Below are 15149 nucleotides of genomic sequence, written 5' to 3'. Positions count from 1 at the left end.
GAGTGTGATGGGTGCTTGTCTTCGAGGGCCACCGCAGGCACTCAGCAAATGTGTATTGGGTGAAGGAAACTGCTGGGCTGGATCCCGTTGGGTTGGTACCACATCTGAGAATGGCCATCTCTTCCTCTCTTCCAGAATGTCATTCCAGCCGACATTGTCTCAGTGAGATTGGTGGTTCTCAACTGGGGTGACTGTGCCCCCTTGAGGACGTTAGGCATGTCTGGAGGCATTTTTGGTTGTCACTGTTTTGGGGGGGTGGGGGTGCTACTGGCATCTAGTGCTGCGAAACCTCCTACAGTGCACAAAATAGCCTCACAAAAGAAGTCTCCAGCCCCGAAAGTCACTGATCCCAGGCTGAGAAACTTGTTCCTGTCTTAGCTCCGTGATTGTGCCCCCAGCCTGGGCCCTCTGGTGATGAAGGCACAACCTTTCATTCCACAGGTCTCCTGGGTTTCAGTGGCCCTATTCTGATCACATGCGGTGTCTAGCTTCTCGAATCCCCCTGAACTTAAGATTGCCCTGAGCTCTAAGGCAGGGGGCAATGGGCTGGCTGGCCGAGTGTCAGCATGGCCCCTAAATGTTCTCAAAGACTTGAGTTGTCTTCTGCCCTGCCACACGGGCGTCTGGTCCGTGACACCTGCTGGTGGCCACTGCCACCCCATTAGTTCCTAGCATTGCCCTTGACTTGGCTTTTCCCCTCTGTGCTGTTTGCTTGGAGTTGGTTGGTCAGATGCTCTCACACTAGCCTGTTATCAGAGCTTCTCTGAACCTTCGTGACTATGTGCCAATAAAACTTTATTTATAAAAAGTGAGTGGTGGGCTGGGTTTGGTCCATGGGCCACAGAGGTGGCCAACCTCTGCTCTAAAGACATCTTGGTGCTGTCTCTCAAGATAACAGCGCTTTCTCTTTCCTTCCAGGTGTGTGTTTTAGATCTGCGAAAGTAAACACAAAATATTATAGAGAAAAGAAAAGAGTTCTAACGGACCAGCAGTGAATGTGTGGGGTTACAGCCCTCTTGAGACACAATCCTATCAGCTCTGAAACTGTACAAACTTGACTTGCGTTAGAGTGTACTTGGAAACCAACTCATCCCTGGCCACAGGAGTCTATATTTTTTCGTAATCTTCATCAAGAAGTTTAAAACAAAAACATAACACACAGTCAAATCGAAGGGGGAAAGAATGGTTTCCACCTGGAACATTCAACCTGGGAAGCACAAAGCCACCAGCTAGACAGTGCACAGTTTGGTTTCCATCTAGAACAGGCTCTGATGGCTAAGAGGAAAAAAAAAAAATAGCTGTGCCAAAAAAAGAAAAAAGAGAAAAATGCTGTGATAAACCAAAAGGAGGGGGGAAAAAAACCCCAGGGGTTTTTTCCCCTGACAATTTGGACACTACAGTTGCTCTCGCAAAGGATGTTCAAAGACCAGTTTGTACTGATGAAATGTGCAACTTTGTAATCCAACACTTTGTATTTTCTAGAATCTTCTTTGTCCAGTGGTTTTTCTATTGGCTGGAATCCTGTCGTCTGGGGGCCTTCCATCTGAGATGGAAACTGTGTTTGGCTTGTTGCTTCTTTCCTGTTGTTTCCTGCCCCTCCCCCTCTTTCCTTTGTTCCGTGTGGTCTTGGTTTGCAGTCCACCCTCAGCAGATGCAGCCTCGTGGACGCCACGAAAAAATCTTTTGACAGACAGCTTTCTCGCCCCCCTCACCTCCCTCCTGCCCCCACCCCGTACCCACCCCCACCCCCGCTCACGCTCTCTCTGTCCTTCTCTCATAGTTACTTCAGATCTTAAGTGTCAAGGGCACTTTTGGCGCATAAGTGCTTTATGTAAGAAGGCAGGGCAAGGGGGACTTTTTACAGAAGAAAAAAAATGACTTATAAGAGAAAGAGCCCGGAGTATTTTTGGAAAAAAAAATATTTTTATGTTAAAACAATTTTAAAATCCGAAAATGGCCATCAGACATAGAGAGCTTTGTGTGATTCATATTTTAAGTAAATTTTAGGAAGACACAGGCAGGGTCTGAGGTAGCTTGTCCCTTTCCCTTCAGCTTCATGAAAGGCACTTGGAACTCTGGGTGGAAAAGAGTCAGTCCTCTGGATGGGCAGAGGGATAGTTCTGCGGCCAGAGAGGAGAGGCCTGCTCTGTGGCTCGAAGAAGAGCTGGGCGTCCTCCGAGTCCCCTTCACCTTAGCAGCCCGTAGGAGAGAAATGAAGAACAGGGCCCTCTGGCCCCAAGAAGCCTTCCCCAAACGAGGCGGTATTGAAGAAGCCATCAGAACCGACAACTCGGCTCCATGTCGCCTATTAGCGACATCTTTTCGCAGCAGTGTAATAACTCCCGATGGCTGGTGTACCAAGAGCAGGTAGGCAGGTCCCTGCAGGGCTGACATCGAGGGCTCCAGGGTCTCACTTGCTCTGTTAATGACAAGAATGAACGGGGAAGGAAGATTTTCCAGTCTTGAAGGTGAATTCTATAGGTAGAATGTCACTACTGATTTCTGCCATCTTCATCATTTCCTTCTCTCGCAAGAGACTAGGAGGAAGATTTTCTTTTTTTTAATAACAAATCTTTTTACTGTTTTTAAAAAATTAAACCTGGCTTTGTGTTCCTAGAAGAGTTTTCCTTCCTTGGATCAGGTGACCTTTGTCCTCTTATCATAACCCGACACTGACCTATTTTTTAAATTAGCCCCAGCGGAAAGAACTGAAGGGATAGGGCGTCTTCTCTGGTCCATCTTCCTGCTGGTGCAGGAAGGGATGGGGAAGTTGGCCAGGACTGGGGGTGGCGCGCAGCGGGCAGGTTTCAGCCAGGTGTGTGTTCCAGCAACGAGACAGGATGTTATTCAGAGGGTGGCGCCCATTTGTGGAGCCAAAAATCAACTGTCAGGGCCGGGCGAGGGCCTCCTACAGAACTTGGAGTGTGCTGGGACCAGCTCGAGAAGCCAGGCTGCGTTTCATCACTCTCACATCACGAGTTGGCCTCCATGTGGATATGAGAATTAGTCCAGCCCTAGCTGTGGAAGACCAAAGAGTGCTCTGTTGGCTTGTGCGTAGTTGATTGGGCTCCTTTACCTAAACGCTTAGCAGAGGTCAAAGTTCAATGGAGTCACCCATCTTTGAACATAGCAGACGCCCCCAGGTATGTTGATAATTTCCTGCCCCAAGAAATCATTAGGTTCGGGATGTGGTTTGTGGGGGTCCAGATGAATACCATCTTGACCCCTCCCCAAATAAAAACGTATTCATCTCTACAGAGCCTCAGCTGTCGAGGGTCAGCCTGTCGGCTTGTGTGTGACAGGCCAAACACTGCTGTGGGGTGGCCATGGTGGGACCTCCTGTAAGGGGCTCACTAGACAATCCTCACATGAAGGTTGTAGTCAGGGTCTCGCTTCACTGTTGGCATTAGCCTCTTGACAGATCTGAACCACTGGGGAATTGTTAGGTGGGAGGCGAGGGTGGTGAGGCGTGGACCACACGGGCTCCGTCCCTGTGCACAGAGAAGTGCATCTGACAGTGACGAAGGCAGACTGCATCCCTGGCTTCCTGAGCAGCCATGGGAGAGGAGCTTCCCTCGGGCCGCAAGGGGGACCAAGCACGAGAACGTAGCCAGCGCCCCTCAAGTCCATCCCCAACAGAATGACAGCTATTTATCGGAACCCCGTTTACATGCCAGCGTCCACCCTGCTGGAAAGTCAGGAGATTCATCTTTGTCATCGAGGGGTGGCCCATAGGTCGTGTTAGTGTCTCACGTTGTTTACAGCTCTTAAAAATTGTGAGTAAAGCTCAAGTCTTAGTGACCAAATTTAACCTTGATTCTGAAGGCAGCCATATCTGGAATCTTCTGTTGGGTTTGAAGTGACCAAGAGCATATCCCGCACACACCTGGGAAACGGATGCTGCCCACCCCCGGGGCCGTTACAGGGTTTCAACCCTCGCACCCCGCACGACACCTAGGACTTGACTTTCGTTTTTGTCTTTCTAAAAATAGATCATGGAGCCAAGTGAAGTGCACTTTGTCAAACGTAAGGGTCTGCTTTGTTCCTTGTTATTTTTCTCCTTTTTAACCTTTTGTTCCACCTTTTTTTCTCTCTAATCGTGTTTCTTGTCAAATGCAGAAATGTTCCTTCCGCCACTCACCGAGGTTTCGAATTCTGGCTTCTGCAGTTTTTATTGTCTGTGTCAGACGTGCAGCCAGATGTGGTTCTGTCAGCATCTCCCCAGTCCTGTTCCATGCACATCGACCCCCGTTCTGTTCTCCCTCCCCCCCCACTCACCCTCACGCTCTCTGAGAAAAAGAATCACCTTGTGTGTCGTAGCTCATTTGTTTCGAGAGAATCAACAGATCATATTCAGTGTCTTGAATAAATTGCTCTATTTTGATATTAGAGAACTTTGTGGGCGTGCTTTCTTCATGTCACTCGGGAACTCGGGCCCACATCGACACTGATGAGTGAAGACCGGACTCTGCATTTTCTCAAAATAACTTGAAGGCCTCTTTCCGGGATTGCCCTGCTTAAGTAGGGCAAAGGGACCTGAACGCCATGATCTGGCAGGAGCAGCAGATTATAAAGGGTTATTCTATAAAGGGAGCGGGTTTTCTTGTGCTTCCTGTTCAGGACTCCATTTCAGGCTGTTTTACAAAGTCAAAGCAAATGAGTTTTGCCAGTGGGTGGGCTTGCTGGGAGTCTGGCTTCAAGGATTAGCGCTGAGTAATTAGAAGACCCTCAAGTCACAGGACATGGGTGAGGACATTGACGTGCAAGTTTATTGACATCTGCTCTGCGCCGAGCTCTGCCAGGTGTTTCCATTTATGCTGCTTGAATCAATTGGTGGGTGTTAGTAATTTAGTTAGTTCGTGGATATTGGTATCCCCATAGGCGGGGGAGGCAGTTGACGTGGAGAGGTGGAGAGGTGGGTTGCGTTTTGCTGTACAAGCGAGTCACGAAGCAGGTCTGGTGTCATTTTCCTCTAATGCCAACTTAGTCCCCCACTAGCACAAAGCACAGGGCCAGGGCCGACCCTCCCTCATGGGTCTCAGTGTTGACTGGGGTGAAGCCTGCTTATGTTTATTTTTCTTTTTTAACCGAGTTGCCCAAGCAACGTTCCCCCATGGTGGACCTGGGGTGAAGTCTGAGCACCCTGACCCCTGCTCCTGAAGCCACAGGCAGGCCCTGGGAAGACGCTTGTAGCAAACAGAGCGGGCAGGCAGCACCCTCAGGACAGAGCTCCCCGGGATAAGGGCACATGAGACTGTGTGGCTTCTTCACAGCAATGCTGGCAACATTAATAGCTTTAAACGGCTTTCTTTATACTGTAGAGGAGTCTGGGTTGAGACCACACAGATTATCCCAGATCTATGTACCGCTCATCTTCATTACACAGAGCCCTCTGCTGCAGTGATCCTAAAATTGTTTTCCTTGGTCCTTTGAGGCTCCACTTAATTTTATTTATTTTGAAAATCGAAGCTTCCACTCACTGAACAGATAACTTTTTTAACTGCCCACATCTTGGTGCTATTCCTAAAGGAAAAATGAGAAGGTCTGTCGTATTCACAGCAAGTCTCCGCCCCTGCGGCTGCCAGCTGTTGGTCACTGCTGCCGGAGACCTGGAAGTCACTGAGTGCACGAGAAGAGGCAGGAAGTGGTGGGAAGCGGATTTCTGCGCTTACAAAACACTCAGAATTTGGCGGAACGATTTTTTTCCCCACCTGGCTCCTTTTTCTCTGAAGTGTCTCATCCACTGGTGAGGTCGCCAAGGCCAGAGGACGCAGTTCCACCTGGAGGGGGACGGGGAGAGGGCGCAGGGGACTGTAGGGAGGGGGCGGGGACAGTGTTATTGACAGTGTTACCTTCCACTAAACCTTGACGTTAGTGCTCTGGAGAATGGGGCTCTGATTCAGAAAACTGTCATCCAAGTTATAGAGAGAAGACGGCTGGGAGTAATCCGTTCTATCAGAACCACACAATTGTAAAGGGGGAGGAGATCTCTGGAATAGGGAAGAGTCAACTCATTAAATATTTTATGGTGTGATTAATAAACTGGCCAATAAGTTAAAGTCAAATGGAAGCTACCTGATAGGAACAGCCTCCTCCTTCTATCCAAACCACACTCCCAGCTGCGCCTGTGTCACGTGCGGCCAGCCCCAACTCCCAGCTCTCGGTCCCAGTTCCCTCACCTTTTCAAGGACTTCTCCCCAGTAGTTATCCCCTCCTTCACATCACCGTTATCGCTCACTTTCCGCTGGATCGTTCTCCTTAGCATCCCAGCATATTCTAGTATCCGCCATCTCTAAACAATAAGGACCCGTTATCAGAAATCCTTCTGCAGCAACCAGCCTTACGGGGAAATTGCTAAAACCAAGCTTTGTCTGTCATCTCGTTCGTTCATTCGTTTGCTCAGTTATGTCTCTCTTATTCCCTAGATTGACTTAGTCTACCCCATCTCCAGTGTCATTTGTGTATTCCCAGTGCCGAGTTGCAGCTCAGTGTTTGGCAAGTAGCCGTGAGAAGGTACTCACACCCTCTCGCTCTCAGCTCGCCCCATAAACACCTCTGTGCCAGCTAGTGATGTTGATGCCCTGTCTAGGAGGAATTGCTTAACTCGGCAATCGGATCAGTCAGGGTTCCGAACCTGACTTTGGCAAATGTAAGCCAAAAAGAATGGATGAGGTTATTGGGCAGCTCTGAGGAACCTCTGGAGAACCAGGCTTGGAGGCCATGCCGACAGAACAGCCAAAACCAGGCTCCGGGATCAGTCCTATGCGGACAACACGGGGCACGGCTGCAGCGCCAGTGCTGCGCACACTCGGACAGACACTGAACCAGCCCCTAAAGCACACCCAAGCTGCCTCCCAAAGCCGACATGCCCGCTGCTGCCAAGCCCCGTTCCAGAAGCACTTCTCCACAACCCATTCTCTTAGGGACCAGCTTCTAACGCAAAGATTTGGGACACATATCTGAATGGCTCTGCCTAGTCCTGTGCCCTGCTCTAGCTGCAAGGGAGGCTGGAAAAGTGAGTAGCTGGCACCTTTGCCTCTAGACTGAGGGTGGGACTGAGCCTCATCCACTCGGGGAGGAATCCTCAAACCAGAGAGGCTTCTAATGCTGGGAGCAGCCCGAATATCAATATGCCAATGAAGATGCAGAGGCCTCCTGGAAAAGCTAGAACTCCTTCACGTCTCTGACTCTGGGGATCAAAGTGGGTGTGATCTAGCGCAGGTCCACCCTTAGGAACGTGCAGCGCTGGGCACCAGGGTCACAGTCACTGTGTGCTGTGAAGCCATCCGTGGCCGTGCAGCTCTCCAAAGGTACAAGTCCACAAGCATCCTGGATAGCTTTTCTAGAGCGAAAGGGAGTCCTAATCATGATACGAAGGGAGGTGTCACATGGCAAGGCTGTCTGCAGTGTCCTGAGAAAATAGTGTTATCTTGCTTTGCTATAGACACAGCTGGGTGGCTTGCAAGTCTAAGGCATACGACAATATTTTCGCCAAAAAGAAAAAAAAATATATATATATATATATGTGTGTGTGTGTGTGTATTTCTATTTCAGCTGATGGAAAGGAGATCTAGGAAATGATCCGAGCATAAGTCAGGTTCCGAGGATTCCTTAGGCTATGGCACTGCTCAACATAGTGTGGGGACCAAGGGCTCAATCAGTGATCAGAGCCGGCGCCCCTGGTCGTCCTGCTGCTTCTGTACCTCACTGCCCTGTGGCGTCCTCAATCCCCCAGTCACGCGCATTCGCTAGAGGTGTGGTACAGACAGAACGCAAGTCAGGCCGGGAGCTTGGTTGCAGCTACTTTATTTTCTGAACTTTTCCGAAGCACTGGGATCCGGCATTTACATTACAGCCGGTCTCAGAAAAACTAATGGCTACTAAGAGTCTAGAGAAGCTGTTCTTTGGTCTAGAAGGAATTCTGTGATTCCCAAGCACACACTCATGGATCCTTTCTCATCATAAAGAGGATCCTCGGGGAGAAGCTCTAATACGGGGATGAGAGTAAGATTGGGGGGATGCCACACCTGGCAGTGTGGTGATGGGAAGGCCAGAACAGTTCTAGAGAATGAGAAATGTCGAGTTTGAGGAATGTGGGGGCTGGACCCCCCGTCACGGCCGTCTCATAGGTCTCCCTGGGTTTGGGGAACAGATCCAACCTCATGTTCGTGGCGGGGCCCACTTGCAACGTGGATTTCAATTGTGCTGGCATCGGAACCTGGAGAGGAAAAGAGAAAAGATAGTGATGGTGTCAGTGTCCTAGAAGGGTTTTCATAAGCTTCAGAAATGTCTATTAAGAAAAAAAAAAATTACATGATATTTTCACCTACATTTGATTAAATCATTCCAACAGATGAAGCAAATCCTACAGAATCATCAAATGCCCCTGATGCATGATTCTGTCTCCATCTTCAGCACCCCCCAGCATCCCTTTTTCCAAACCGGGCAGCTGAATGTGCGTCTCAGACAGCTGAACCACACGGACACTGCAGACCGAGTGGAGACCGCAGTTGACACGGGAAGGTTTCGAAGCGCCGTGACCTGTGCTGTTGGATTTAGGTGCACGAGATAACAGCGCGCCTCTGGACTGCCGGTGCGGCTGCCACGGGGGCGCTCGCTCGGGCAACAGCGCCCCTGGTGGCCTCACCGCCTGCACTCAACTCCAGGAGGTGCCCAAAGGGAGGGAGCCCACCGACCTCTGTCACACGAAGACTCCTCCCGATTGGAATAGAATCGAAAGCCCAGAAATAAACCCACACATCTATGGACAGCTAATCTTTGACAAAGGAGCCAAGAACATAGATTGGGGAAAAGAAAGTCTCTTCAACAAATGGTGTTGGGAAAACTGGATAGCCATATGCAAAAAAATGAAAGTAGACCCTTACCTTACACCATACACAAAAATTAACTCCAAATGGATTAAAGACTTGAATGTAAGACCTGAAACTGTGAAAGTTCTAGAAGAAAACATAGGCAGTACGCTCTTCGACATCGGTCTTAGCAACATCTTTTCAAACACCACATCTGACCGGGCAAGAGAAACAATAGAAAAAATAAACAAATGGGACTACATCAAACTAAAAAGCTTCTGCACAGCAAAGGAAACCATCAACAAAACGAAAAGACAACCTAACAATTGGGAGAAGATATTTGCAAACCATACATCTGATAAGGGCTTAATCTCCAAAATATATAAAGAACTCATGCATCTCAACAACAAAACTACCAACCCAATTAAAAATGGGCAAAAGACCTGAACAGACATTTCTCCAAAGAAGATATACAGATGGCCAACAGACACATGAAAAGATGTTCAAAATCACTAACTATCAGGGAAATGCAAATCAAAACTACAATGAGATATCACCTCATGCCCGTCAGAATGGCTATAATTAACAAGACAGGAAACAACATGTGTTGGAGAGGATGTGGAGAGAAGGGAACTCTCATACACTGCTGGTGGGAGTGCAAACTGGTGCAGCCACTATGGAAAACAGTATGGAGATTCCTCAAAAAATCAACGATAGAACTACCATATGATCCAGCTATTCCACTGTTGGGTATTTATCCAAAGAACTTGAAAACACCAATTTGTAAAGGTACATGCACCCCTGTGTTCATTGCAGCCTTATTCACGATAGCCAAGACTTGGAAGCAACCTAAGTGCCCATCAAGGGACGAATGGATAAAGAAGATGTGGTATATATACACAATGGAATACTACTCAGCCATAAGAAACGACGAAATCCAGCCACTTGTGACAACATGGATGGACATTGAGGGTATAATGCAAAGTGAAATAAGTCAGAGGGAGAAGGTCAAATACCATATGATTTCCTTCATTAAGTAGTAGATAATAACAACAATAAACAAACACATAGGGACAGAGATTGGATTGGTGGTTACCAGAGGGGAAGGGGGGAGGGAGGAGGGTGAAAGGGATAATTCGGTACATATGTGTGGTGATGGGTTGTAATTAGTATTTTGGTGGTGAACATGATGTAGTCCATGCAGAAATAGAAGTACAATGATGTACACCTGAAATTTTTACAATGTTATAAACCAACGTTACCGCAATAAACAAAAAATTAAAAAAAAAAAAAAAACAAAAAAACAAAAAAAACAAAGACTCCTCCCGATTGTCTTCTCAAGGATGATGCCACAGAGTTTGAGGGAAGAAAAAAAAAGTGGGAACAGTCAGTAGAATGAATCCTGCCACAAGAGTACTCCTGGAGGTCTGCTGAATCATTCCAGTGACACCCCTGCCTCCAGAACCTGGGGAATCCTCTGGAACAGATGTCAGAGTCATTCTGCAAACATCCAGCAGGGCCTGCTGTGTGCCGGGTCCTGGGCCACGTGTGGGGAATACCAAGATGGAAGACACAAAGGAGGGTGGGTTTGCAACTGTGTGTGTGGGGGGGGCAAGTGACTGCCCTTCACGGAAATCTCGAGATCCCAAGCTCCCCCAACCAATGGGCCTTGCTGACAACTGCAGCCTCCTCTCATGTCCCTCTCTGCTCACTCGCCACCCTCAGGCACGCTGGCCTCTTTCACACTCCGAGCTCAGTCCTGCCACCGAGCCCTTGCACAGCTTTCTCTGCCTGTACAGCTCTTCTCCCGGTTGTCTCCTGACTCACTCCTACACTTCATTCAGGGCTCACTTCAGATGTTACTCAGCCTCAGGGAGGCGTCCAGGACCCCTGTCTGAACCCGCTCTCCCACCCCCTCCCGATTTGTTTTTCTTCACAGCACTTCTCGCTGCCTGGAATGGTCTCTCATTATTTGTGTCTTTCCTTCTCTGTCTCCACTGCTAGCATGGAGAGTCTCAGTGGACAGGGACTTTGTGTATCTTAGTTACCAGAGTATCAGTGGTGCCTCCAATGGCACCTGGCACCTAGAAGGTGCTCGATAAACAAATGGTGACTGGATAAATACGGCGGGGTCAGCGCCTTGACATCAAGTGGATGCACCACTAGTACCCTGGAGCGTTAATTAAGAATGATGAGTGTAAAGAAGGCAGGAACAAGCACAATTTAGAAAGAGACACATGCTGAATTCTGGATGACACTTAAGGAAGTAAAGAAGGAACATTAAGTGGAAAACAGGAGGGGAGAATGTGTGGCAACAGGAGAGATGAGCTTGGGAATGTCTGGGGAAGCCCGAGTTACAGGGAGAGGTGACGATAACACCAAGAAAACACAAGTATGGTACCGCAATGTCATCCCCCCGCAAAACTCACAGTGGCCTGTGGAGGGAAGCAGCACTCAGCTCTCCCTCCCAGGGCTGGATTAAGACACATCTGGAGACTATAGGTCTGAGTATGTCAGACCAAGTATGATGAGCCCCTGGAAGAGAAGGTAAAGGAATTTAGAGGGTGGGTGAAAGAACTGATGTCACAGCCATGGGCCCGGCAGCCAGATCCTGAGGATAGTTTGGGTTGTCAACACGGATGGTGGGAGAAGACCTTTGGTTGGAACAGTGGACCTGCTTTTCCTGGAGACCAGGCGCCAGCTGGGAAGACTTCTAGAAGATGCTTCCAGTTCCAGAACCACATTCCTGCGGGAGGGGCTGGTGGCATTTCAAAAAGACTTGATTCTCACAGGGTCACCCACTGTTTATGAGGACATCCTGGGCTCATGGGAACTTGTGTATAATTTCTGTGGTCTTTTCAAAAAGACTCTGGGCTGTAGTGTGACATGGTGGCTTGTGATCAAGGTCCGGGCTGGGGACACTCCCCCGTGACCTCGCACTTCGGGGCATGCTCTGGATCCTGTGGCTTTTTGAAAGTTCCTAGTTCTTTCATCCTGCCCCTGGGGCTCCATGGAGGAGATCCAGTTGTGCCATAACAACCTTCTCAGATCCCAGGGCTGCTGGAGCCGAGCCACCAGAGCCAGCCCTGCCTGCACTGAGTGTGACGGGTGGTTGCAGCTGTGGGCTTTCCGGCAAGCCTGGGTTTCCATGGGTTTTCTCTTCCGGTCTTAAAGGTCTCCGCAAAGAGAGAATGTGCTGGCTGAGCAAGTCTCTGAGAAGATAATCCAACGAGGCCATTGGGAAATGTGGAGTAATTCTCTAATGGTACAAGGTGTGAATATGTGATGAGTGTCCCTGCGGGAAATGCAGGTGCCAGAGACCTCATGGTGCCCAAAGACCAAGCCCCTTCCTAGCAACTCTCTTTAATGAGCCTTGCAAGTCCAGGCAGGTTCTTGGGAACTTCCTGGCCCCCTGTAGATCTAAGATTTGTGAAGACATGTTGGATGTCTCCTGTGCCCTCAGCTGTTGTTCCTGGATCCCTTGAAACCTTGAAGCCCTAGATCAGAAACCGCAACCAGCGGGCACCGAGCATGAGCCATAGAGAACATATGACACCTGGGCCCAGATGCCTTTCAAGGTGTTGCATTTCATCTAGCAAGCCCGGCACAGGTGGAGGCCTGGAGTATGCTCTATTCCACACTCTCCTAGCAACTACAATCCATGGGGCCACCTGGGGTTACATTCAGGGGGAGGTCAAGTGACAGCAGAGAGAATCATAGCAGACAAAGAACAGAGATTTATGAGAGAGAACAGAGAAATGGAGAAGTGTGGGAGAGAACAGGGAATTTGGGGAAAGAAGAATTATAGGAAAAGACAGAATTGTGGGGCAGGGGGACCAAAATAATGGGAGATACAGAATTAAGGGGAAGACAAGGAAATGTGGGAGAAGAGAGAATTGTGGGGGAAACAAGGGATTGGGGGGAGAACAGAATTGTGGGAAAGAATGGGAATTATGGCGAGAAAAAGGAACTGGGAGAGAGGGAATTTGAAGAGAGACAAGGAGTTGTGAGGGAGAATAAAGAATTGTAGGAGAGATGGAATTGTGGGAGAAATACAATATTGTGGGAAAGAATGGGGAACTGTGGGAGAGACATGGAATTGTGAGAGGAATAAAGTATTGGGGGAGACAGGGATTATGGGGGAGAAAGAATTGTGGAAAAGAATGGAGAACTGTGGGAGACAGGCAATTGTGAGAAGGAATTCTGGGGGAGAAAAGAGAACTTTAGGAGAAACACACAATTGTAGGAGAGATGGAATGTGGTAGAAAACAAAGCGTTGTAGAAGAAAATGGAGATTTGTGAGAGACAATGAAAAATCCAGAATTGTGGGAGAAAAGGGGAAATTGTGGGAAAGAAGGAATTATGAGAGAAACAAGGTATTGTGGGAGAGATGGAATTGTGAGAAGAACAAGGGGTTATAGGAGACACAGGGAATTGCGGGTGAACTAGAGCATTATGGGAGAGATGGAATTGTAAGAACAACATGGGATTATGGGAGAGACTTGGAATTGTGGGAACAACAAAGGGTTAGGGGAGAGAAAAGGGAATTGTGGGAGAGAAAAGGAATTACAGGAGAAATAGAGTATTATGGGCGAGAGGAAATAGTGGAGGGAGATATTATGGGGAAAAAAGGGAGACAGTGGGAGAGACAAGGCATTGCACGAAAGACAAGGGATCATGGGACAGAAAGGCGAATTATAGGAAAAATGGAGTAGTCTGTGAATGACATGGAATTGTGGGAATGACAAGGGATTATGGGAAAAATAGGAATTGTGGGAATCACAAGGTGTTATGGGAGAGGTGGAGAATTGTGGGAGAGAATGGAGAATTATGGGAAGGAAGGAATTATGGGTGAGACAGAATTGTAAGAGCTACAATTGCAGGAGAGAGAGAATGCAGTAGAAAAGAGAACTGTAGAAGAAAACAGTTTTGTGAGAGACAAGGAAGAATTGAAAATTGTGCAACAGATGGAATTGTGGGAGAGATGAGTGATCATGACAGAAAAGAGGGAATTGTGGGAGAGAAAGGGCATTGCGGAAAAGATAAGGGACCATGGGACAGAAAGAGTAATTGTGGGAAAAATGGAGTATTATGAGAGTGGCATGGAATTGTGGGACCAATAAGGGATTATGGGGAAAAAGAAGAATTGTGAGAATGACAAGGGATTATGGGAGAGTAAGGGGATTTGAGGGAGAGACATGGAATTGTGGGACAGGTGGAGAATTGTGGGAAACAAAGAATTATGGGGGAGAACAGAATTGTAAAAGAAACAATGGCAGGAGAGACAGAATGTGGTAGACAACAGAATTGTAGAAGAAAACGGGAGTTTTGTGAGGGACAAATTGACAATTGTGGGAGAGATTGGAGAATTGTGGGAATGACAAGGGATCATGGGAGAGAAGAGGGAATTGTAGGAGAGACAGGGCATTGTGGGAAAGACAAGGGATTATAGGGGAAAAGGGGAATTGTGGGAGTGAAGAGGAATTATGGGAGAGTAAGGGGAACTGTAGGAGATATGGAATTATGGGAGAGAATGGAGAATTGTGAGAAAAAAGGAATTAAGGAGAACAGAACTGTAGGAGAGCGACAGCAGTAGAGATGGAATGTCGTAGAAAGAATATGGAGACAGATGAAAGACAAGGGAAAGTCGAGAATCGTGGGAGAGAGATTTGTGAGAAAGACAATGGGTTATGGGAGAGAAAGGGGATTGTGGGTCAGCCAAGGAATTGTAGGAGAAAGAGTATTGTGGGAGAGAGGGAATAGTGGGAGAGAATGGAAGATTCTGGGAGTGACAAAGATTTGTGGGAGTAATGGAGAATTGTGGGAATGACAAGGTATCATGGGAGTGAGGAAGGACTTGTAGGAGAGACAAGGCATTGTGGGAAAGACAACGGATCCTGGGAGTGAAAGAAGAATTGTGGGAATGACAGAGAATTGTGGGAATACAAGGGATAATGGGAGAGAAGGGGAATTGTGGGGAAAATGGAGTATTGTGGGAGAGACATGGAATTGTGGGAATGGACAAGGGATTATGGGAACTGTGGGAATGAAAAGGAGTTGATTGCAGGAGACATGGAATGTGGTAGAAAACAGAATTTAGAAGAAACAGAGATCTGTGAGAGACAATGAAGAATTGAGAAGTGTGGGAGAGAAGAGGAATTGTGAAGGAGTATAGAGACTTATGGGAGTGACGATATCATGGGAGAGAAGAGAGAATTGTGGGAGAGACAGGGCATTGTGAAAAAGACAAGGAATCATGGGAGAGAAAGGGGAATTGTGGGGAAAATGTAGTATTGTGGGAATGACATGGAATTGTAAAACAAAGGATTATGGGGAAAA

At 48.0% G+C, this 15149-nt stretch overlaps 2 protein-coding genes across 18 annotated transcripts in view; one reads left to right on the top strand and one right to left on the bottom strand.

Annotated features, from left to right (window-relative positions):
* Positions 1-2619, top strand: part of TBL1X (transducin beta like 1 X-linked) — a 223321-nt gene extending 220702 nt beyond the window's left edge. For all 11 annotated transcript variants that reach the window (XM_087426577.1, XM_087426579.1, XM_087426585.1 and 8 more), the window contains one exon: positions 919-2619. In XM_087426577.1, the coding sequence (XP_087282703.1) occupies positions 919-945 (27 nt within the window). In that variant the 3' untranslated portion in view covers positions 946-2619. The remainder of the gene's footprint in view (positions 1-918) is intronic.
* A 5170-nt stretch (positions 2620-7789) lies between these two features.
* The window catches only part of GPR143 (G protein-coupled receptor 143), a 41614-nt gene continuing 34254 nt past the window's right edge, over positions 7790-15149 (bottom strand). For 5 of the 7 annotated variants that reach the window (XM_087426574.1, XM_087426575.1, XM_087426571.1 and 2 more), the window contains 2 exons: positions 11240-11345; positions 7790-8218 (listed from right to left, as the gene is read on the bottom strand). In XM_087426574.1, coding sequence (XP_087282700.1) covers positions 8197-8218; positions 11240-11345 — 128 coding nt within the window. In that variant the 3' untranslated portion in view covers positions 7790-8196. The remainder of the gene's footprint in view (positions 8219-11239; positions 11346-15149) is intronic. The other 2 variants (XM_014795522.2, XM_087426572.1) reach the window with 1 other exon arrangement.

This window comes from Ceratotherium simum, chromosome X (genome assembly GCF_057802395.1).
Source record: "Ceratotherium simum simum isolate JZ-2026a chromosome X, ASM5780239v1, whole genome shotgun sequence".
In the NCBI taxonomy this organism is placed as follows: Eukaryota; Metazoa; Chordata; class Mammalia; order Perissodactyla; family Rhinocerotidae; genus Ceratotherium; species Ceratotherium simum.
This window is presented reverse-complemented; position numbering and strand designations above follow the sequence as displayed.